The sequence below is a fragment of the Octopus sinensis genome, linkage group LG25 (assembly GCF_006345805.1).
Source record: "Octopus sinensis linkage group LG25, ASM634580v1, whole genome shotgun sequence".
NCBI classification, from domain to species: Eukaryota; Metazoa; Mollusca; class Cephalopoda; order Octopoda; family Octopodidae; genus Octopus; species Octopus sinensis.
This window is the reverse complement of record NC_043021.1, coordinates 10658304-10683713: the sequence shown is the minus strand read 5'-3', so window position 1 is coordinate 10683713 and position 25410 is coordinate 10658304. Positions and strand designations below refer to the sequence as shown.

Below are 25410 nucleotides of genomic sequence, written 5' to 3'. Positions count from 1 at the left end.
TTTTGATCTCCATGTGTCTAACACACGTGGACATGCCTACAAAGTCAGAAAACAATACAGCTCCCATGACTTTCGGAAACATTTTTTCACGCTCAGAGTTGCTGAAGCATGGAATAAACTGCCTGCGTCAGTTGTTGACTGCCATGACACTGCATCCTTTAAGGCCCTCATGCTTCCCGAAATCCGTCGAAACTACACCTGATTATATATGCACTTTAGATGAGTTGTAGTGCACCTGAGCACTGTACACAATTATTATTATTATTATTATTATAAAGCCACACAAATAGAACAATAATATAAACATTACTGATGACACATACTTCATGTACTGGTTTTGTTTCTATGCTTCTTAGCTATGAAATTTGTGTGTGCATAAATCCTTGTTTTGTTTTTTTTCCATGTAAATAGGATCACATTGTCCACTGCTTTCCTTTCCATCTTTTAAAAAATGGTCAAAACTTATAAACAACATGGGAAAAATTATATGTATATATGCATGTGTGTGCACATATGTACACACATACATACTTATACACACATATATATACACATTCATGTATATATATATATATATATAGGGAGAATTCACAAAAAAACAAAATACGAAGACAGATGATGTAGACAACAAACAGATGTATTAGTTTAACACTCGGGAAGTGAAAAAGTCTTTAATGTTTCAAGCCTACGCTCTTCCACAGAAAGGAACACAGAAAGAAACAAGGAGAGAAAATAGACACACACATATATGTATAATACATACATACACACATATATATACACATTCATGTATGTGTGTGTATATGTATATAAATATATATATATATATATATATATATATATATATACATATATATATACGTTTACATATGGTGATTGCCAGTTCTTTACAGAAGAAGGTCATCTCTGCAATTAGTAAATGCTGTCATGAAATCTCATATGACTAACAAACACATCTAGCTTTGGACAAACAGATTCTGCTGCAGATGTTACAAATATCTTCAGATGCAAAGTGCCTGAAACTGAAGTCAAGTCCTATTTACAAAATGCTCATTTCAGGATGGAGTGCTCAATTCTCTTCATTTCAAAATACAAAATACTTTACAACCATTCTTTCTTTTACTTCTTTCAGTCATTTGACTGCAGACATGCATGCTGGAGCACCGCCTTTAGTCAAGCAAATCGACCCCAGGACTTATTCTTTGTAAGCCTAGTACTTATTCCATCGGATCTCTTTTGCTGAACCACTAAGTTACAGGGACGTAAGCACACCAGCATCGGTTGTCAAGCGATTTTGGGAGGACAAACACAGACACACAAACACCGACACACATACACACACACACACACGTGTGTATATATATATATATATATATATATATACATATATACGACAGGCTTCCTTCAGTTTCCGTCTACCAAATCCACTCACAAGGCTTTGGTCGGCCCGAAGCTATAGTAGAAGACACTTGCCCAAAGTGCCACGCAGTGGGACTGAACCTCCGGCGATTTGAGTCTCACGAGTCGCCTATACAGCTCAGTATTTTACAGGTTATGACAAACAATCTTCTAAATACTATATACATGCAGGAGTGGCTGTGTGGTAAGTAGCCTGCTTACAAACCACATGGTTCCAGGTTCAGTCCCACTGCATGACACCTTGGGCAAGTGTCTTCCACTATAGCCTTGGGCCAACCAAAGCCTTGTGAGTGGATTTGGTAGACGGAAACTGAAAGAAGCCAATCACACGCGTGTGTGTGTGTATTTTTATATATATTATATATGTATGTATTTGTGTGTGTGTTTGCACCACTACCACCACCATCGCATGACAACCGATGTTGGTGTGTTTACAATCCTGAAACTTAGCGGTTCGGCAAAAGAAACCGATACAATAAGTGCTAGGCTTAGAAAGAATAAGTTCTGACTAAAGGCAATGCTCCAGCATGGCCACAGTCAAATGACTGAAACAAAAATTATATATATATATATATATATATATATATATATATTTACACACATTTTTACAACTACTATTTACTATTTATTGTACTTTATTGATTTTTAGAATAAGTTTTTTTTATAGTATATGTTTTCTATATGGTGTGAATAACATCTTTCATTACTGAATTTTTTAATAGAGGTTTTTCTCTTAATTATATACATATATTATATATTGTGAAATTTGATTTACAATTGTTAAATTTAATTTTCACCTGTAAGTTTTGGAATTATATTCCCTACAGGCACCTGTGCTGGTGGCACATAAAAAGCACCCACTACACTCATGGAGTGGTTGGCATTAGAAAGGGCATCCAACCGTAGAAACATTGCCAGATCAGACTGGGCCTGGTGCAGCCTTCTGGCTTCCCAGACCCCAGTTGAACCGTCCAACCCATGCTAGCATGGAAAGCGGACACTAAATGATGATATATATATATATAAAAGTACATATGTGTATATATGCATAATTGTATGTATATACAAACATGCATATGTGTCATCATATATATATATATATATATATATATATATATGCAAGAAGAGGTGTCTGAGTAAACTGGTGTGTGCGTACACACACACACACAGATACAAAACGGTAGCATCATTGCTAATAAAATAAGTTTTACTTCAAGGACAACAAGATGAGAAAAAGTAGGAGGAAGACAAGACGTGTAATAGAGAACATTGTTTACAGAATCACAATGTACCACCCTGGGGCAATGGAGAAGTATGTCAGTAGGAGAGATTTTTAAGAGAGCTTTCAAAAATCTTTGAGAGTCTAGTGTATGTAGGTGGGTGAGTGAGTGGGATTCAAGTTGGCGCCAACCAAAGTTCTAGGAAGTGAAATTCAAAACATAAGCAGTTTCAAGGAATATGGGTATGTGTATGTATTTATGTATTTGTATGTGTATTTATGTATGTGTATGTATTTGTGTAGTTGAAGCACACACATCGTATAAAAATAAATACTGAACACGACATAGTAACGCACACAACATTTTTTGTGTGTGTGTGTGTGCACGTGCGTAGATGCAGGTGCAGGCACATGCACATAAAACACTACAGATGGTTACACGTAAACAGATACACAGACAAACACACACACATATATATATATATATGCATACATACACACACACATACATAAATATCTATGTACAAACATAAATATATATATATATACACATACACACACACACATATATATATATACACACACACACACATACATATATATATACACACACATACATATATATGTATGTATGTATATAGAAATATTATATACAAATACACATATATATTACTACCTATATGCAGATATGTGTGTGTGTGTGTGTGTATATATATAAATAAAGCACGATTTATTTATGATCAGAGGCATGTGTAAACCGAGGTACTACTGTGTGTGTATGTGTGTGTGTGTGTGTATATATATATTCATACATACATAAACGTACATATCTATACATACACAGACATGTATATTTATATATTCAGACAAGTATGCATGCATATAGAACACACACACACACACACACACACGACAAATGGGTTTGCTATGTCATGGACGAATCTTATAAGCAAAAATGAAAACCAGTGAGTTAGTAGAAAACTATAGGCCCATTGCTTGCCTACATATTACGACCAAGCTTTACACCAGGGTTTTTCAACCATTTTTTATCTATGGACCCCTTTGATTACTAATTTATTCAGGTGGACCCCATAGTCTTTCAATGTTTAAAAACTAGTTTTATAGGAACTTCTTTCAAAATTCCTGTTTCGTTTCTCACACATTAACCTGTGTAGATTGAACTGCCGCAAATCCTCAAGTATAGTCCACCCTTGAGTATAATACGCAGGGGATTTTTATGGGGCTGTACCTCTGAAAAACCTTGTGTATAATACACACCTCTTCTCTAACTTGAGTCAAGGAGGTCTATATAACGTCCTTGGTTTGTAAAACTGTATACAGTAACGTCCTTTATTGTATATATAACATAATGCAAACGTAGCTTTTTTGTGCATTTTGTTTGCAGAAAATAAAGAAATAACAGTAATAACATTTAATAAATGTTGCTTAATGCAAGTTATGGATGATTCTTTTATGACTTCATTGCTTTCAGGCTTAGCTTAAGGTATTTTCGTGCCGACATCACAAAATGCGTCTGAATAAACATTGCCGGACAGCAAATAGCGACTCGGACATTGCTTAGAAAATAATTTTCATTTTTAACCTCGTATATAGTACGCACTAGGGATTTTGACCGTTAAATTTGGGTGGGGGGCGGATTATACTCGAGGATTTACGGTATGTAAGATACCAGAGAAAGAAACCCAGTTGCTTTGCGTAATACATACCAATATATGCATCAAACGCAAAATATTTTCAGGGACACATAAAATACTACTGTGGATCCTCGATTTTCCATTTTGTTCCATGGACCCCCAAAAATCTTATATGGACCCTCAGGGACCATTTGGACTCCAGTTGAGAACCTTTGCTTTATACAATCTCTCTCAATCAATTCCTCCAAGATTATTTGGATTCCAGCCATCTTGTTACTGATGAGCAGGCGGATGGAAGAAATTGAACAATTTTTGATAATCAAAGCTCTGTTATCCACAGTAAGAAAATGTCACAGACACTTTCAGACACTAGGGCTCACTTATCATAAAACATTCAACTATTCACCACTCATGGCTTTTGAGGTCTTTGCCCTTGATAAAAGTACCCGCTGCCATTGTGGGGCTCACAAAGATCTGAGCAACAATCCTCACACAACTGAGAGTGGAAGGATTGTTTCCGATGCAATAAATATTTCAAAGGGACTATTTCAAGGAGACCCCTTTTGGCCATGAACGCCCATGGGATTGCACCTCAAAAGTTCCCCTTCAGGGTACTAGTCCAAGCAAGGTTGTTTCTGGAAGAACAGCAGCTACCCTTCTCCTCACCATTGACATTACCCAAAGAAAAGGAAAAGGCCGATACTGCTTGGCACAAGTGACGTCGCAACTCATTTCTACGGCTGAGTGAACTGGAGTAACATGAAATAGTGTCTTGCTCAAGAAAACAACACACAACTCAGTCCGGAAATCGAACTCACTACCTCATGATTGTGAGCCTGAAGCTCTAACCACTGAGCTATGCACCTTCACACAAATTCGTGAAGTGTTCTATATTTTTAAATCATTCAGTAATTTTGCTATTTTGGTATTAAAACTTATCATTTCTGTTATAAAAATCCAATGGTTACATTTTAGGATATAACAAGCAGTATACCTCACTGTTGATTTGCTTTGATCTGTGTAATTTCATCCTCCTATATTTCACTGTGAAGCCCTTCATACAACGATATATATGCGTGTGTATATATAAGAAATAAATGAGATTCAGCTGAATTAGTTACTTAAGTTGAAGCACCAAGTCAGTTCAGTATTATCCGCACAGCTTGAAGTAAGGTGAATAAAATCAAAATAAGCAACAGGATATCACGAAGTGATGCACTATTGATGCACTATTACGTAGGAGTGGCTGTGTGGTAAGTTGTTTGCTTATGAACTACATGGTTCTGGGTTCAGTCCCACTGTGTGGCACCTTGGGAAAGTGTCTTCTACTATAGCCTCGGGCTGACCAAAGCCTTGTGAGTGGATTTGGTTGACGGAAACTGAAAGAAGCCCATTATATTTATATATATATGTGTGTGTGTGTGTGTGTGTGTCTGTGTTTGTCTCCCCAACATCGGTCGACAACTGATGCTGGTATGTTTGTATCCCTATAACCTAGCAGTTCAGCAAAAGCGACCGATAGAATAAGTACTAGGCTTACAAAGAATAAGTCCTGGGGTCGATTTGCTCGACTAAAGGCAGTGCTCCAGCATGGCCACAGTCAAATGACTGAAACAAGTAAAAGAACATATATATATATATATATATATATACACACACACACACACACACACACACATATATATATATATATATATGATGGGTTCTTCCAGCGAAGACGAGGTAAGAGTGTTCAGCTTTTGTCAAACAACTTGCTCGAATGATTTGTTTTTAGTGATCAATTGTTTGTGCCACACATTAGCTCCCTCACTTCATCAAAATTGACATTTTCTGAACAGGTGCACAGTGTACCACATGTCAGGTGGCAAAGTGATTAGAAAGCAATGTGAGATGAAGTGCTTTGTTCAAGAACACAACACACCACCTAGTTCAGGGATTGAAATCACTATTGTTAGATTACGAGTGCAACTCCAAAACCACACAAAAACATTAACACATACATATACATGCCACCGACACAGAAGCCAGTCGATGCCAGTGCTGCCTTGACTGGCTTCCGTGTCAGTGGTACGTAAAAAGCACCAACTGATCATGGCCGTTGCCAGCGTCCCCTGGCACGTAAAAGGCACCCACTACACTCATGAAGTGGTTAGCGTTAGGAAGGGCATCCAGCTGTAGAAACATTGCCAGATCAGACTGGAGCCTGGTGCAGCCTCCTGGCTTCCCAGACCCCAGTCGAACTGTCCAGCCCATAGTAGCATGGAAAATGGATGTTAAACGATGATGATGATGATGATATACATCCAGTATATGCCATACACATACAACTCAGACAATTCACATCAAAAAAGGATTTAAGTGTGGAAAAATAAACTTCAAGAGGGTCAAAGCTTTGACAAAGTATAAAGGCTATGATGTCATAGCTACGTGATACATAAGATTTCCTTTAGCTGTAGTGAAACTGATGATGTCACCAGACATTCTCCTTCAACAAATTTGGGTTTTAACTCATGGCAAATTAACTTCAATACAAACACACACAAATACATATGTACACACAATGATTTGGATAATGTATTGAGAGATGATTACTGAGTCAGTTGTCATGGGTACCTGTGATAAGCATAGAGCAAGAAAATTGATAGAAAAAAAATCTGTGAATCATTGGCAAACCCAAATGAAATGGCACAGGAATTGCAGACATCCAAGTATACCAAAATGACATTTGATAAACTCACCTGACATTTGTATATAATTGTAAATAATTAAGTCAACAGACACAATTATATAAGCTTTACAATTGCTCATTCAACTCCGCCCTACTGATAAAATGCAAAGTCAGACTATGTTTGTTTTAGCAACAAATATTTCAAATGAATTCCGGTTCTGATAGGCCTTTTTGAAAATCTGGTTTCAAGGGTAGACAAGAAAGTCAGAAGGTGTAATGTGGTTCCTGTCAACACAACTGACCTCGACCTACATTTGGAATTTGGATAAATGAAGCCTTTGAATAAAGGAGGGTGAATGTTGAAGAGAAAAATATGGACTCCCTTAGCCTCATCCTCTTACTAAGTAAACACTGCAGAGAGCAGAACTCAGGATGATTTATACATGATTTTGAGATAGGAAAGAAGTATGAGGATGGTAGGAAGAAAGGGTAGTTAAAGTACAACACTACCTACAACAATTTGGTTCACTATTGGTCAACAAGAGAGCTGCTACTTAATTTGTTGACCTGGTAGAACCAATAGTGAAAATCTCTTTCGAATCATATCTTGTCTGTAAAGTACAGAGAGAGAGAAAGAAAGAGAGAGCAAGACAAGTCTGGAAAAGAACAGAAAGGATGCCAATGGCTGGAACCCATTTGGCCAAAGGTCTGATTAATCAAAAACCGAACCGAGACTAAGCAACAACATAGTCAACAAGAGACGGCAATATTTGTTCTGACATTAAGGTGGCAAGCTGGAATACTAATGATTCTGCCAGGCAAAATGCTTAGCGGCATTCATCTGTCTTTACAAGCTGAGTTCAAATTCCACCAAGGTTGACTTTGCCTTTCACCCTTTCAGGGTCAATGAAATAAATACCAGTTGAACACTGAGGACAATGTAATCAACTTTAGCCCCTCCTCCTAAATTGCTGGCCTTGTGCCAAAATTTTAAACCGATTTTGTTCTGACTGTGCTCTGAGTTCAAATCTTACTAAGATCAACTTTGCTTTCCATTCTTTCAGGAATCCCCATCACCATCATTTAATGTCCACATTCCCATGCTTGCATTGGTCAGAAAGAATTTGTTGAGGCAGATTTCTTATAGCCTGATGCTTTTGAAGTGAAGTACTGACCCCCAGGGTGGAGAATTGGCAGAAATGTAATGTCCCACCAACCTCAGAGGATTTGTAAAGGACCTTGGGCACTATACCTTCTAAAAGATAAAATACAGTACATGAAAGGAATAAATGTGATATAATACTGCCTCTGTCGCTAATATATATTTTTTTACAAGCTTACTGGCTAACCATGACACCAGCACCTGTTCTGGCACTGTAATTTTATATATCACTGGTGGAGAAGGTGAAGGCGCATGGCTCAGTGGTTAGAGCATCGAGCTTACAATCGTGAGGTTGTGAGCTTGAATCCTGGACTGGGCTGCATGTTGTGTTCTTGAGCAAGACACTTTATTTCATGTTGCTCCAGTTAACTCAGCTGTAGAAATGAGTTGCAATGTCACAGGTGCCAAGCTGTATCGGCCCCTTTGCCTTTCCCTTGGATAACACTGGTGGTGCGGAGAGGGGAGGCCGGTATGCATGGGCGACTGCTGGTCTTCCACAAACAACCTTGCCCGGACTTGTGTCCTGGAGGGTAACTTTCTAGGTGCAATCCCATCGTCAGTGTTGTGACTGAAGGGGGTTTCGTCTCATGTGGAGAAGATGAATCACTGCTACTCCTAGCAGTGAAGAGTCCATCATTGACAAGGCCAAGGAAGGTCAAAATCATGTGACCAGGTGGTCTTGACTCTGGAGCTGGCAGGGATTTATCTCCCCACTAGCAATATAATCAAGAGTGCATTTTGTACCAAATGCTGATATAAAAGTTTCTCTCGTGGTAACTACTGCAGTATAGTTTGTCCTAACAGTACATCCACTTTCAAGTGGGAATGAATATTACCTCTCAGTATTAAACTGCCTCTGTTGCTCACAAATATCTTTGAACAGGCTCACTGGCTAATTGCAACACCAGCGCCTGTTCTAGCACAGTTATTCTATATATTGCTGGCAGGAAGATGAATCACTGCCATCTCTAGCAGTTAAGTGTCCATCACTGATAAGACCAAGGAAGGTTGAAATCACAGGATCTGGTGGTCTAGGCACTAGCAATATAAACGAGAGCATTTTACTAGCAATATAAACTAGAAAGCATTTTATACTAAAATGCCAATGTGGGAGTTTCTCTCGTGGTACCTATCACAGTACAGTTTGTTCTAACAGAACATATATGTTTAAGTGGAGATAAACAAGAAATAGAGTTGGCAAAATATAATGACAATATAACAACAACAGAGTGAGGAGGAGGAGATACCTGAAGTACAGAGAATGAATAGGGTATAACAACAACAACTTACCTAACCCATGACTTGAATGCATTGGTCGTGCGTTTGAAGAGATAACCTTCCATTTTCTTATCACTGTCCTCAGGTTGGAAAGGCGCACTCGATGCCAACTCCTGTAGGAAAGGGGTTAGAGAGAACAAAGAAACGGAACATGAGTGAAGGTGGCATGGAATGGTAAAATTAGGCAAAGATATGCAGAATAACAACATAATAACTGCTTTGAAGAGGAGTGTGTGTGTGCACACTCACTTTTTCATAAATGCATACATATGTGTGCATGTGTCTGTGTATGTGTGTGTACATATTTATATATATATATATATATATATATATATATATATACATACACACACACATAAACTTTCATAAATATATATATACATACCTGTGTTTTGTAATACAAAAAATGAAAAAAATGTATGCATACGTATATCAGTAGTTAGGTTTAAGTTAGGGCTTGCTGCCATATGTATGTAAGGAATGGATCCAGTGTACTCTACAGAAGAAACCTCCATGGATCAATGGGCAAGAAGGCAGCTGCAGCAACGCACTGTGGAGTGCAGAAAGCAAGATGAAGCAAGCAAGACATCTCGGTCATCCACTGCATCTGTCTCCATCCATCCATCCCCAGTTGTCCTGACCTGGTCTTGCCACCGGATTGAAGATGGTCACAGATGAGGAAAATGACACAACTCAACTCATCAGTTTAAACAAGGTCACTGCGAAAGTCATCCGCCATCCTTCCCTCACAATGATCAGATTGTCCGCATTGTTCTAACAGACAAATACAGATCTATAAACACATACACGCACGTATATACATACATGTGTATGTTATTTTTATTTGATTTTTATGTTACAATACCATAACGTGTCCAAAAGACCATGTTACAAAGTATTTAGAAATCAAGACGTGTTTGTTAATATGCAAGGTAAATAGAGTTATGTTTCTTGATCAAGCTTTCGGTCAATTGGCTTTTTGCTTAACTGTTCAGCAATTGATCTGCTCAATCAATCAAAAGTGAATGACTGAAACCTTGGTTAAGACATGTAATTCTGTTTACATGTAATCTTGTTTACACACACACACACACAATGTAATGTAACACTGCTTCTTCCCCATTGCATATATGAACAGTTACCAGCTTCTGCCATTTTAGGCCACTAAAAACCTCCAGGGTGACTGGACCTGATGGTATTCTAACCATCACGATGAAACTATATACTCACTCCTGGGGAGGATCCAACTGTGTCTGTGTGCCTGCTTGAAAATCTCATGTCAAAAGTTATCTACTTATAGGCTCAACCCACATCATAAGCTTGCCAGCAAGGGAGCTTTCATGCAATCAATTGACTTTTCAGAAATAACAGCTAACTTCCTCTGAAATCACACTGTATCCTCCAAAAAAAAAATGCAGAAAGAACACATTGTGCAGCGTGTTTTATGCTACATAAAAAAAAGTAAGAGTGAAAGCTAGAATACCATTGGCCGCAAGTCAGCTTAATCTGGCTTGGCCTGGAGCTTAAGAGCAATATATTAACAGCATTACACTAGTGCCACAAATTCTTTGCTGTCCAGGAATACATTTGATTGAGGAGACTTATGATCAAAAGCAATCCAGCAGGGGATTATGCCATCATTTCTAAGACAGTAGTATGTGATTTAGAGAGAATTAGCTGTTACTTCTAGCAAGGTGAGTGACAATGTAGGACTTTCTGAATGGCATGCCTAATGAAAAATTACTCTGAATTTCTGTTTTTTTTTTTTTGAGTAATGTGGCTCACTTGATGGCCTATGTCTCAAGTGACCCACTTCCCCAAAACATTACCCATGTCTGATATAGAAGTTCCCTTGTCGACTTGCTACTCAGAATATGAAACACAGTACATAAGCACTCAAAGAACACAATACAAAAGAACTTTATTTCATATTTTTAAGATGAGGAATTACGCACATTATTTACAATGGACGGATAGGTGTCCTCAGCCGAGACATTGTGGTAACAACAAACAAGGTTTAGAATGCCTAACCGTCCATTCTAAATAATGAACATAATTCTATCTCATATTCTCATGCTCTTAACAAATCATAAAACAACATGAAAGCATGCTACTACAGAGTATAGATCACACATAGGGGGCAGCACAATGGACAAGAAGGAAAGGAACAGAGATGGTTGACTAACTGGTATTCTTTTTTTTTTATTCTCATTCTATCACTGGTACTGAATTTAGTAATCTGTAGGAAAATAAAGACCAAATTTTGAATATAATACAACTAACTACACTGAAAAAAAAAATGATTCAATGAATAGCTTGTTTTTAATGTTTTTGTTGGGGTTTTTTTTTAATCATTTAATCAACTTGCCTGAGACAGCCTATGGCTGGGGTTATATTTTGTCTTTCTTGATGTATTTATTAATACAACATAAAGAAGGAAGTGTTAAGTTCACTGGACATGATGGTGATGATGATGGTAGTTTCTTTGTGTTTGAAGGTTATGAGAAAGAGTGGCACACCCTCAAGTGGTTATGTAAACTGATCCCTAACACTTCAAGGCTTTTCTTCCTGCCTGTGATTAGTAGTTTTGATGCGAGAATTAGTCTGTGTAATCCCCTCCCACCCTTTAGAGTTGGATATCTGACCACTGTGGTTCAGCAGGCTAAGATGGCTGCAGTGTCCAGCAAGCTGTAGATTCTGGCATTGGAGAGGCCTTCTCCTAGGTGAATTCCTCGACGGAATTTGAACTCAGAACGTAACAGCAGACGAAATACCTATTTCTTTACTACCCACAAGAGGCTAAACACAGAGAGGACAAAGAAGGACAGACAAACAGATTAAGTCAATACATCGACCGCAGTGCATAACTGGTACTTAATTTATTGACCCCTGAAAGGATGAAAGGCAAAGTCAACCTCGGCAGAATTTGAACTCAGAACATAACGGCAGACGAAATACCACTAAGCATTTTGCCCGGCGTGCTAACGATTCTGCCAGCTTGCCGCCTTCTACCAATCTTCCCTTCCACCATCTGATGCTCTACCATGGACATCTACTGTCCTTCAACGAATACTACACACCTTCTGTTCAACACACAAGCAACCATTATCACCATCCACTGTCCTACCTTAACTCGTGATTATTCAAGATTTTATACATTTAAGCAGAAAAGATTTTTAGATTTTTTTTGCAGTTATATCGCCCACAAGTTGAAATTTTTTTCATGTATACATATTAAATAATATTGCTAGTTAGGCCTTGATCAGACCTTGCCTGGAAGATTTACAGTCAAAGGATTTCAAACACTGACTAACCAGTTTCCTTTTCTTTTTTTTCTTTATTGTATCAAGGAGAACGTCAACTAACATGTCCCTTCTGTGATTTGAGAAAGATTTGACTGCTATATCTAGCAGGTTGAGCAACTATGTGAATGCTCCCTTATTGACTTGAAATATATGGATATTCATATGAAAGCGATATTGTTAGTAATACAGACCAGGAATATAACACTGCAAACATCAAAGGTTAAAGAGTGACCACTACAAACATCAAAAGTTACAGAGTGGCCACTGCAAACACCAAAAATTAAAGAGTGGCCCCTGAAAATCTCAAAAGTTAAGGAGTGGCCACAGCATACAGCAAAAGTTATGGAGTGACCACTGCATAGAAAAAAAGTCATGGAGTGATCACTGCAAACATCAAAAGTTACGGAGTGACCACTGCATACAGTAAAACTTATGGAGTGACCACTACATACAGCAAAAGTTATGGGGTGACCACTGCAAACAACAAAAATTAAGTAATGACCACTGCAAATAGCAAAAACTAAGGAATGACCACTGCAAACATCAAAAATTAAAGAATCATCACTGAAAACAACAAAAATTAAGGAATGACCACTGCAAACAAACATTAAGGAATGATCACTGCAAACATAAAAAGTTAAATGACCACAACAAACATCAAAAGTTACAGAGCGAACACTGCAAACAGCAAAAATTAAAGAAAGACCACTGCAAATGCCAAAATCTAAAAAGTGATCACTGCAAACATCAAAAGTTAAGGAATGACCACTGCAAACACCAAACACCAAGCAAAAAGTACTGAGAATACTAACATTTTAAGATGGAACTCTAATGACATTTTGAAAGTCACAGAAGGTTCCATATCATTTAAGTAATTTGTTTTAATTGAGTCACATAAAGTGAAATTTGCTGCATGTCTGCAAATAGTGACAGAGTCGTTTCTTGTCAGTTTTGTTACACATCACATTATATGAAGGAAATTTGTATTAAATGAGAAAACACAACAGACCGGAAGGTTTTACCTTTATCCGCAAAAAAAGATATTTACAGAAACGATTTTAAAAACTTAATGGTTTATAATAATAATAATAATAATAATAATAATAATAATGCCCCGATACAGTACCAGGCAGAGGCTCTCGTGGCTTCTGATCTTAACTGATTGGAAGTGTTATCATGTACATTGTTTTGTCTTGGTATAAAAGATGGGCTAAGTAAATATTCTGCTCAATACCACAGATTTGCTTGTCAGTTGTTTGACCTTAACCAGTTGAGCATGTCCCTTAGTGACTGACGATATGTGCATCTCTGACCATGAGCAGAAGTAGTGGGAGAGCATAGAGGGATTCTTTGGGGTTTGAATAATTCACCTTTGGAAACATGGGTGTTTCATTCAACATCCTTAAACAATCCTTATTCAGGGACCTTTTGAGGAGAATGGGCTACTCAACCAGAAGAAAATTCTAACTGGGCCCCCACCTGCAAGGTCATGCGCTGTTTATCTTGATATGAGATCACCATGTCGCGCACATATGGTTGTGATGCATGTGCCTGGTGTACCCTCATCATACTGGTAGTCATGATGGGTATACTGGGCTTCGTATATTTTACCCCAGTGTCACTTTGATGGCATGTACTGCTCTCTCACTCAATAATAATAATAATAATGGTTTCAAATTTTGCCACAAGGGCAGCCATTTGGTGGGAGGGGATGAGTTGATTACATTGACATTAGTGTTCAACTGGTACTTATTTTATCAAACCTCAAAAGGATGAAAGGCAAAGTCGACCTCAGAGGAATTTGAACTCAGAATGTAGCGACTGCTGAAATACTGCTAAGCATTTCGTCCGGCGTGCTAACGATTCTGCCAGCTTGCTACCTTTAACATTCTCTTTTTTTTTTTAGTCTCTTTTACTTGTTTCAGTCTTTTGACTGAAAGAAGTAAAAGAGTAATAATAATAATAATAATAAATAATAATAATAGCAAGATAGAAGATGATAGTGTGTACCTCCCTCTCTCACGTATATGATTAGTAACAACAATAAACATTTGATGGTAATTCAAACTATTTTTCTTAAATAAAAGTAGAAAGAAAGATTAAGAAATCTCAGAACAAAAGATTTTGATTGTTTAAACGCACACACGCATGCACACACACACACACACACACACACAAACAGAGTGTAACTGATATTTTTGCAGACAGGATGGTATCTACTCAGTGTTATCGCACCAGACACTGGTGCACACAACCATTCTGCTAACCAAAATAAGGCTCTGTATATAGTACTGCTAATGCAGATGGTTGTATTTGCTGCACATTTTTACATCAGATTCCAATTCCACCATGCACATATGCGCACGTGCAACAACACTGCTCCCCATACTCCTCTCCTCTAATTTCTTCTTCCTCCCCCTTCTGCACCTCACCTCCATCCTGACACACATTTGCCAACAAAACATCCTCTATGTGCTCGCTTTCCTTGCAAGAAATAGTGGCCACATCTCAACATGCACCACCATACCATCTTTAAAAAAACAACAAAAAAAAAAAAAAAACACAAAAATCAAAAAAACAAACAAACAAACAAAAGAAAGTTATTATTACAACCCACTGGGAAAAGAAAAATTAAAACAGGATGGTCATAGCTGGTGTGTTTTTGATCATAGGTCTGCTGGAATAAAGCAGACTGCTGCTAAACAACAACATACATACCAAGCACATATACGTCTCAATGCACTCAAACCCAATCTGACCAACTCTCTTGCCACGTGCAATGTGTCCCAGAATGAGCTCCTATTCATCATCATCATCATCAACAACATCAACAACAACATTTAATATCCATTTTCCAAGCTGGCATGGGTTGGAGGGCTTCACAGAGCTTGCAAGGCCAGGGCGCCACGCAAGAATCCTATAATTTATTTTGGCTTGGGTTGATTTCTACAGTGGAGGCGCAATGGTCCAGTGGTTAGGGTAGCAGACTAACAGTCGGAGGATCGCGGTTTCAATTCCCAGACCAGGCATTGTGTGTATTTATTGAGCGGAAACATCTAGAGCTCCATGAGGCTCCAGCAGCAGGTGGTGGCGACCCCTATGTACTCTTTCGCCCAATGTTCTCTCACTCTTTGTTCCTGTTTCTTGAGTAACGCTGCAATGGACTGGCGTCCTGTCCAGCTGTGGGGAACACATACACCATAGAAACCAGGAAACCAGGCCCATGAGCCTGGCTAGGCTTGAAAAGTGCGCATAAATAAAAAAAATAAAATTGATTTCTACAGCTTCCCTATGCCAACCACTTTACAGACCTATGATCAAAAGTATATTAGCCATTGTAATAAAAGGATTGAAATATGGGGCACACGTTCTAAGTTTTTTTATTCACAGAACAACAAACTCTTTTCTATTTAAAAAAATAAAATGAAGTGGGGCCACAGACTACATCCTAAATCCGATAAAAGAACTCTTAGGATAATCACAGACAGAAACATCAATAATTGTCATACTGATGTCTCCAGGGGTCTACACCATGTACAGCAGCTCTGCTGAACCCTTTAGCATTCAAACTGGCCAAATCAGGCCCAAATATTCTACATGCTTTTGTATTCAAACTGACCCCGATCAGGCTTCACACAACTACTCTACAATGTCATTCTAAAAGGAAACAATCACATCATCGAAATCTCAAAGCTACAAGATAATGCATGGTTAATTTAAAACAATGTTTTCGTTCCAGCACACGATCTCAGATCAAGTCACTTGCTATGCAAGTACATCTCCATAATGCGAATGAATAAGCATGAAATTTGACAGAGTTACCTGAATGCTAAACAGCTAAGAATGAAAAAAAAAACAATATAACTACCGATACAACAGAAAACCATCTATATACACACAACAACAGTAAAAGCCATTGATAAATCAGATGATGAGGAAAGAGAAATTTCTTGAAAATAACAAAAAAGAAGAAACGAAAAAAAATTACACCCCCCTCCCAAGCAACCCTTAATCCCTTCCTCTTCTCTCCTTTCCTCACAAAATTGGTAAGAGGCCTAATTACTAAAGAACAATACTGACAAGAAGATTACTTGAAAATAACTTTAGAGATAAGGATATTTTAGCATCTGCAGGGTGGAGTTTCCTGTATTATAAATCAAAATAATACACACACGCACATGCATGCACACACACACACACACACACGTGCACTTGCACACATGCGACTAGTTGCACCACAATATAGTTATTTGGGTAATGTTTCTCGATCCACCTTCTCGTGTTGCTTTTTAAAATATCTCTATATCACTCTATCCCTCAGACCACCGGATGTTGTTTTACACTGCTGGTCACAATGCATTTCCTTGTGTTTGCATAGCTTTCAGCAGATGCCACCCTGCTAGGCAGGCACGGGGGCTGATAGGCAAGCAGGCAGGCTGGCCAACATTTTTTTCTACTCTAGGCACAAGGCCTGAAATTTTTGGGGGAAGGGGCCAGTTGATTAGATCGACCCCAGTGTGCAACTGGTGCTTAATTTATCGACCCTGAAAGGATGAAAGGCAAAGTCAACCTTGGCGGAATTTGAACTCAGAATGTAAAATAGGCTGGTCAACATCCTCCCTGAACAGAAAACCCATCCATTATAGGGTGACCCATTTACAGCTGAGTGGACTGAGGCAATGTGAAATGAAGTGTTTTGCTCAATAACACAATGTAGTGCCAGTCCAGGAGTTGAAACCACAATCTTGCAATCATGGGTGAAACACACTAACCACTAGGCCACAAGCCTTCATTCTTCAGAAGACAAAGTTTTTTTTCATATGTAGAGAGCCACAAGGATTACTGCATAACAACCTATGTGATTCTCAAACAAATTGGCCAAACCAATTTACTATTTGTCTTTTGTTTTTAAAGCGAAAATAAATACTGGTTTCAAATTTTAGCACAATGCCAGCAGTTTTGGGGGAGGGGCTAAGTCGATTACATTGACCCCAGTATTCAACTGGTACTTATTTTATCAACTCTAAAAGGATGAAAAGTAAAGTCAATCTTAGCAAAATTTGAACTCAGAACTTAAAGACAGCTGAAATGCTGCCAAGCGTTTTGCCCAGCATGCTAACAATTCTTATTTCTTTATTGCCCACAAGGGGCTAAACACAGAGGGGACAAACAAGGACAGACAAACGAATTAAGTCGATTATATCGACCCCAAGTGTGTAACTGGTACTTAATTTATCGACCCCCGAAAGGATGAAAGGCATAGTCGACCTCAGCGGAATTTGAACTCAGAACGTAATGGCAGACGAGATACCGCTAAGGATTTCACCCGGCGTGCTAACATTTCTGCTAGCTTGCCGCATGCTAACAATTCTGCCAGCTCAACGCCTTTAAGCCAGAACAAACATCGCAAAGGATTTTTCTGGCCCCTAAGTGGTTCTGCCAATTCTTAATCCTACTCTTAAGATTATTAATGATTGAACAAAAGCAGCGAGCTGGCAGAATTGTTAGCACACTGGGCAAAATGCTTAGCAATGTTCCGTCTGCTGTTACATTCTGAGTTCAAATCCTGCCGAGGTTGACTTTGCCTTTCATCCTTTCGGGGCCGATAAAATAAGTACCAGTTACGCACTGGGGGGGGGGGGTCGATGTATTCGACTAGCCCTTTTCCTTCAAAACATTTTCAAAGCTTTGTGCCTACAGTAGAAATAATAATTACTAACGACTGAACAAAAGTACTGTTTGGAAGAACAAAGAGAATAGAGAACAGAATGACAAGGAAATGGTGTGTGTTCAATAGGGATTTCATGTTTCCTCTAGAAGGATATCATTAAGAGTTCCATGCCGGTACTATTAATTTATAAAAGAAATGAATTCAGTTTTAATTATTACTAATTAGGGAACAAGATACTATTCAAAGAGAGTGAAAAAATGGCAAAAATAAAATCAAACACAGGAAAAGGAAATGTTTATTCTAGTGGAGTTTCATATTACTCATAATTCCTAACAGCAATGCTGTTATGGATTTTGAATAAGTACCTATGTGTGTGATAGCATGAGAGTGAGAGAGATTTTGTGAGCCTATTCAATATTTTTTCTCAGGAAAGACTTGCAGAAATAAATGTAGTAACCTCAAGATAAACTCAATTTCTTAGAGGTAATATTATACCTCAGCAACAAAACTTTTCAGAAGTACATTAAATCTAATGATTCAATATTATTATCATGTGTGTATACATACATACATATATATATATATATACACACACACACACATATATATATATATATACACACACACACATATATATATATATATATATATATATATATACACACACACACATATATATATATACACACACACACATATATATATATATACAACAATTCAACCCACCCACATGTATTATTAGAAATCAAGCTAGCAATCTAAACAAACAAATCCTGACAACTTACGAGAAAGCAACATTCAATAGAAATTGTGAATACTCACACACTAACATATATAGATACACACATACACACACATATATATATATCCTTCATCTTTTACTTCTTTCAGTCACTGGACTTACTAAATTACGGGGATGTAAACAAACCAACATCAGTTGGAAAATGATGGCAGGGAACAAACACAGTGATACGTGCGCACACACACATACATACACATGTATGACAGGCTTCTTTCTGTTTCCATCTACCAAATTCAACTCACAAGGCTTTGGTCAGCCTGGGGCTATAGCAGACGACACTTGGCCAAGGTGCCATGCTGTGGGACTGAATACAGAACCCTGCAGTTAGGAAACAACTTCTTATTTTTCTTTTTTCTTTTGCCCACAAGGGGCTAAACACAGAGGGGACAAACAAGGACAGACAAAGGGATTAAGTCAATTAGATCGAACCCAGTGTGTAACTGGTACTTAATTTATAGTTATGACACACACATCCTGAAAGGATGAAAGGCAAAGTCGACCTTGGCGGAATTTGAACTCAGAACGTAATGGCAGACGAAATACCTATTTCTTTACTACCCACAAGGGGCTAAACATAGAGGGGACAAACAAGGACAGACAAAAGGATTAAGTCGATTACAATGATCCCAGTGCATAACTGGCACTTAATTTATCAACCCCAAAAGGCTGAAAGGCAAAGTCGACCTCGACGGAATATGAACTCAGAACGTAATGGCAGACGAAATACCACTAAGCATTTCTCTTGGCATGCTAACGTTTCTGCAAACTCGCCGCCTTCTTACCACACAGCCATGCCTACACCCATATATATATATGTATATATATATAATACATACATACATACGATGTACATGAAGGGTGTAAGGAGTATTAAAGGACACATTTGTTAATAATTTAAGACAACTCACATCTAACAAAAACCAAAGGTATTTCAATATAAATTTGTGTACATGTTCTCAATAAGCAATGTGTGTGTGTGTCTGTATGTGTGTGTGTACTCAGATGCATACACATACACAATTTGAAGTCACTGCCAAACCTTTCCTTGTAAAAGTTTAAGAAATAAACACATACACATGTGCGATAGTAAAGCAAATACTACTTGTACGTATTTGTAATACCAATAACAAAATCAGTATCTAAACGAACGCATTTCGCTTCACCCATAATTCTATTGCTCTATGATTCCTTTATGAGCTAGGTTATTTGGCTAGCTGGTTGGTTGGCTTGTTTGTTTGTTGGTTGGTTGGTTGGTATGTCAAGGAGGCCAGTGGGTGGATAGAGAGTGTGCACAGAGATGTCCTTAGGGACAGCGGAATCTACTGTGCGGAGGTAAATACCCTGAGATTGCCATCTAGGTCATGTGATCGCAATAGATAAGCACTTCATTCATACACACACAGCTCCACCTTATAGTAATTGTCCCCCCCCCCCCCCCGCCACTAACATTCCTTTAGAACAGCCCTTGGTCACCGAAACCAACTAATACTAGGTGACAGTGGGCGAGATCAGATATCGTAAACAACCATTTCTGAGAACTGGTTCTGCATAGAGTGTGAAAACATGCCCTATTCTAGCAATTTATTTCACTGGGTTTTGGGTTTTTATAGAATAGCCTGAAGTGGAAAGGCCCTCACCCTCAGCCTTCCCCCATTATACTCTAAGGGATTGTCAAACAGGGCAGATTTGTATAAAGTTATTGTGATTGGTGTGCATACAGGCTATACTGGGTAGGTGTGTGTGTGTGTGCACTCACAAGCATGGCTGTGTGGTAAGAATTTTGCTTCCCAACCACATGGTTCTGGGTTCAGTCCCACTGGGTGATACCTTGGACAAGCATCTTCAAAACTGACCAAACACATGCGAAGGGATTTGGTAGGTGGAAACTGAAAGAAGCCTGTTGTGCATGTCATCATCATTATCATCATTTAACGTCCCTTTTCCATGCTGGCATCGGTTGGATGGTTTCACAGGAACTGGGAAACCAGAAGACTGCACCAAGCTTCACTATCTCTTTTGGCATGATTTTTATGGCTCTGTGTGTGTGTGTGTCTTTGCATCAAGGTTTGTCCTCCGGCTCTGCTTAACAACCTGTGTTGGTTTGTTTGTGTCCCTGTAACTTAGTGGTTTGATAAAAGAAACCAAAAGAATAAGTATGGAGCTTTAAAAACAAGTACTCGCAGCGATTCATTCAAGTAAAAACCTTCAAGGTGGTGCCTCAGTCTGATCACAGAAACAAGATAAAACACACACAGAAATAGTAGACAGACCTCCTTCAAATCATCCTGCCATCAAAAACAAAAACAACAAAAAAAAAAATTGGAGAATGTATTCAGAACAACAACAACATGGCTGAGAAGACAGATAGAATGGTCATGTTGGTCATGTCCGGAATGCCTTTGATCCTATATCCGCTTGATTAGGGTTGTACTATGGCTAAACAACAACATCCCCCACCCTGATTCTTAAACTGGACTCTTCAACTACTATCTGGAGACTGACCTTTTATGAGATAGTTATCACCACTGACCCCTGACAACACAACCATTACCAAAACTGCAAACACCAAGAGCCCTAATAGTCCTGGTTTGAGGAGGAGGAGGAGAAGAAGAAGAAGAAAAAGAAGAAGACGGAGGAGGAGGAGGAAGAGGCGGAGGAAGGAGAAAACAACCACAAATACCACACAAAATCCCTAAGAATATCAATAAAGGGCTAAGCAAACAAACCCACATTAGAAGTTTTGTTCAGATGTGTGTCCCCTCTTTTCTTTCAACTCATTATAGCAGAATGGATGATAATGGTGGCAATTTAAGAATGGTGGTGGTGGTGAGGTAATAGAGTAAACAATACCCCAAAAAATATAAAGAGTGACACCTTAACCCATTTCTCTCCCTGGTCCACTAGTGACTGAATGTGGATGTTTTAAATATTGCAAGCTGATGAATCAGTGAAAAAACAAATTTCAAGGTTAGCTGACCCATTTCTTTTCTATTTTCATATTGGCCTTAGAGTGAAAAGAAAACAGTAAAGGCGGGGAGGGGGGTTATATATCAACACTATAAGGAGAGAAATTGCTAAGACATAAATACAAGAATGGAATATATATAAACTATAGGGACTGACACTCTGTCTCATACTTACATATATATATATATATATATATATATATATATATATATATATATACACTGAAGGGGCATGGCCCAGTGGTTAGAATGTCTGATACTTATTCTATTGGCATCTTTTGCCAAACTGCTAACTTATGGGGATGTAAACACACCAAACCAGTTGCCTAGCAGTGGTGGGGGACAGACACACACAAACACACATATATATATATATACACACATACACACACTTTGGGCTTCTTTTAGTTACTGTCAATCAAATCCATTGCACAGGTGATTATCCCATTCAACTTCACCAAGCTTTACCTGTTTCCATCTCTCACAACGAGGATGAGGGGTTGGCCTGAACACATAAGCAATATGGAGCTATGGTAAAGAACAAATCAAGTTTCGATTAGGGAGCAAATATTTAAGAAAAAGTGGGAAGTGGATTGGTAGCACAATTAGGAAAGATACACCAAATGTAGTGAAAAGTGCTTTACAGTGGAAACCGGATGGATATAGAAGGAGAGGTAGGCCTAAGAACTCGTGGCCTCGTAGATCAACACAAAAGGAACTAGAGAAAGGGGGACATTCATGGCAGAGTATAAGTACAGAAGCCAAAAATTATGCGACATGGAATTCAACTATAAGTGGCCTATACTCTGCATTGAAGGGTTAAAGGCATAAAGAAGAAAGAAAACCACAGGTGGCAGAGAAATTTGGAAAACATATTGGCTTAAACATATAAAAATATATTTAAAAAACCCCTTGGGAACACACACTAAACCCACCAAGATCTAATCCTTTGCTAGAACATGCTGATCTTACATAACTGGAAATTACCTAAGACTGCCCCTGGGGCCTAATTCCCAACAGGTTTTAGTCGATAAGTTAATGGATCAAGAATTTGTTTAGCATTTCTGACACATCTATGGCATTTTAAAACTCTTGGACAGTGAATCCTTTGTCTTCTGGCTATTGGTAGATTAGTTGAAATACAATATCAACCACTTCCTCATTTAGTAATAAAAGCACATGGCTCAGTGGTTAGGGCATTGCACTCGCCATCGTAAGATTATAGCTTCAATTCCTGAGCAAAGTAGGGTGTTAGTGTCCTTGAGCAAAATGCTTCATTTCACTCAACTTTATGCTAATACAGTAATCCCTCACCATATCGCGGTTTATTAAAGTTTACATTGATTCCTCTATGGTGTTGTTATTACAAATTATAAAAATAATTTAAAAAATACAGCATATATTCTACTTCACAGATTTTCACCCATTGTGGGAAGTTTTGGAATGTAACACCAGCAATTATAAATTCTTCATTATTTTGAAAATTTGAAACAGAGGCAGATTATTTTGACAGAAATATAACAAGGGATTAATGATTATGTGATTATAACACCAACATGTGGTAGCCTGAGTGGTGGATTTTTTAAACATTGAATGGCTATGATGAATCCTCTGAGTAAAATAGAAAACAAAGAAATCCATAGGTAGAAAATGGTTGAGAAACAGTGTGTTAAGGGGTTCAAGTTTATGCTATTCTGACAAGGTAAATTGAGGTAAACTTGAATCCCTTAACACACTGTTTCTCAACCATTTTCTACCTGTGGACCCCTTTGTTTTCTATTTTACTCAGAGGGGCCATCATAGCCATTCAGTGCTTAAAAAATCCAATTATAACTCAGGCTACCACATGTTGGTGTTATAATCACATAATCATTAATCCCTTGTTATATTTCTGCTAAAATAATCTGCCTCTGTTTCAAATTTTCAAAATAATGAAGAATTTATTAAAAGAACTGCCATTCTTCAGCTAGCATATGGGATATAAATAAATTAACATGAAATTTCAAGGGAAGGTTTTAATCTGGATCACTTTAAAACGGGAATTTATATATTAGAACCAAGGGCAGTTTTGTGCAGGTCGGTATCAGAAAGGTTACACAAGCCAGAAACCAATGTGTAGGTACCAAATATGGGACTTAAATAAAGAAGGTTGAGCCAGTGAATGACACAGTTCAATGGCATTAAAATGTACAAAGTACAATAAACTCAGCCTAATTTTGTCATCTTATACCCACAAATAGTAGTAGCTCCATAACTGTGATTAATTATGAAAGATTATCTACATTTAATTAGAGTATGCATTCTCATATCACAATACATAATTACAAGTCCTATTGACAATAAAACTTTGCCCAGTTTAGCGGAGCAGAAATATAGGAGCATGAAACTAATGGTACAAGGCAAAAAGCACAATTATTATAACTATGGTCACAACAGCGACTTGAAGGCCTTTTGTCTTGATGTCCACTTTGCCTTTCATCCCTCCAAGTCTATTACTAGGGTCAAAATAATCAACTAACCCGCTTCCACCTAAATTTTGGGATTTGTGTCAAAATGTAAAACTATTATTATTATTTTACTAATTATTGTTATTATCAAGGTGATGAGCTGGCAGAATCATTAGCATGCTGGGCAAAATGCTTAGCAGTATTTCACTAATCCCTATGCTCTGAGTTCAAATTCCACTGAGGTCGATTATGCCTTTCATCCTTTTGGGGTTCATAAATTAAGTACCAATGAAACACTGGGGTCGATGTAATTGACTAGTCTTCCCCTGCAAAATTTCAGGCCTTGTGACCAATAGAGAAAGGATTACTATTACTATTATTCAGATTGTTGCATGATCCATTTCACCTTGCAGCCCATCCTTCACACATGTGAGGGGGATGATGACAATAAGGTCCAATCCTCTATTCCTAATTCCAACTGGATCTTATATTTCACCACTAAAGAACACAATTTTTCAAGGTACAATGATGATGATGATGATGTTATCTCTATTCACTAAAAGAGCATCAGGTGATCAGAGTTCTCCAAACAGTGCCTTTCTGAACCAAACTGCACCCCTCTTCCCAGGTGACACCCATCTCGGTCAGGTATTCTCAAGCAGTCCAGTCGTTTGTCACCCCTTCACCAGCCTGCCTCTCTTTCTTCTTCAACTGTCCACTCAACAGTTGTCCTTGCAGATTTATCCAACAGTAAGCACAATACATGGCCAAGCAGCTTCCTTTGTCTAGCTGTGATGGTCTCCTGCCATTTACAGAGA

At 38.2% G+C, this 25410-nt stretch overlaps 1 protein-coding gene across 5 annotated transcripts in view; it reads right to left on the bottom strand.

The window, feature by feature from the left end:
• LOC115224576 (arf-GAP with coiled-coil, ANK repeat and PH domain-containing protein 2-like) overlaps positions 1 to 25410 on the bottom strand; it is a 310532-nt gene that overhangs the window by 53887 nt on the left and 231235 nt on the right. For all 5 annotated transcript variants that reach the window (XM_036513288.1, XM_036513289.1, XM_036513290.1 and 2 more), the window contains one exon: positions 9414 to 9514. In XM_036513288.1, coding sequence (XP_036369181.1) covers positions 9414 to 9514 — 101 coding nt within the window. The remainder of the gene's footprint in view (positions 1 to 9413; positions 9515 to 25410) is intronic.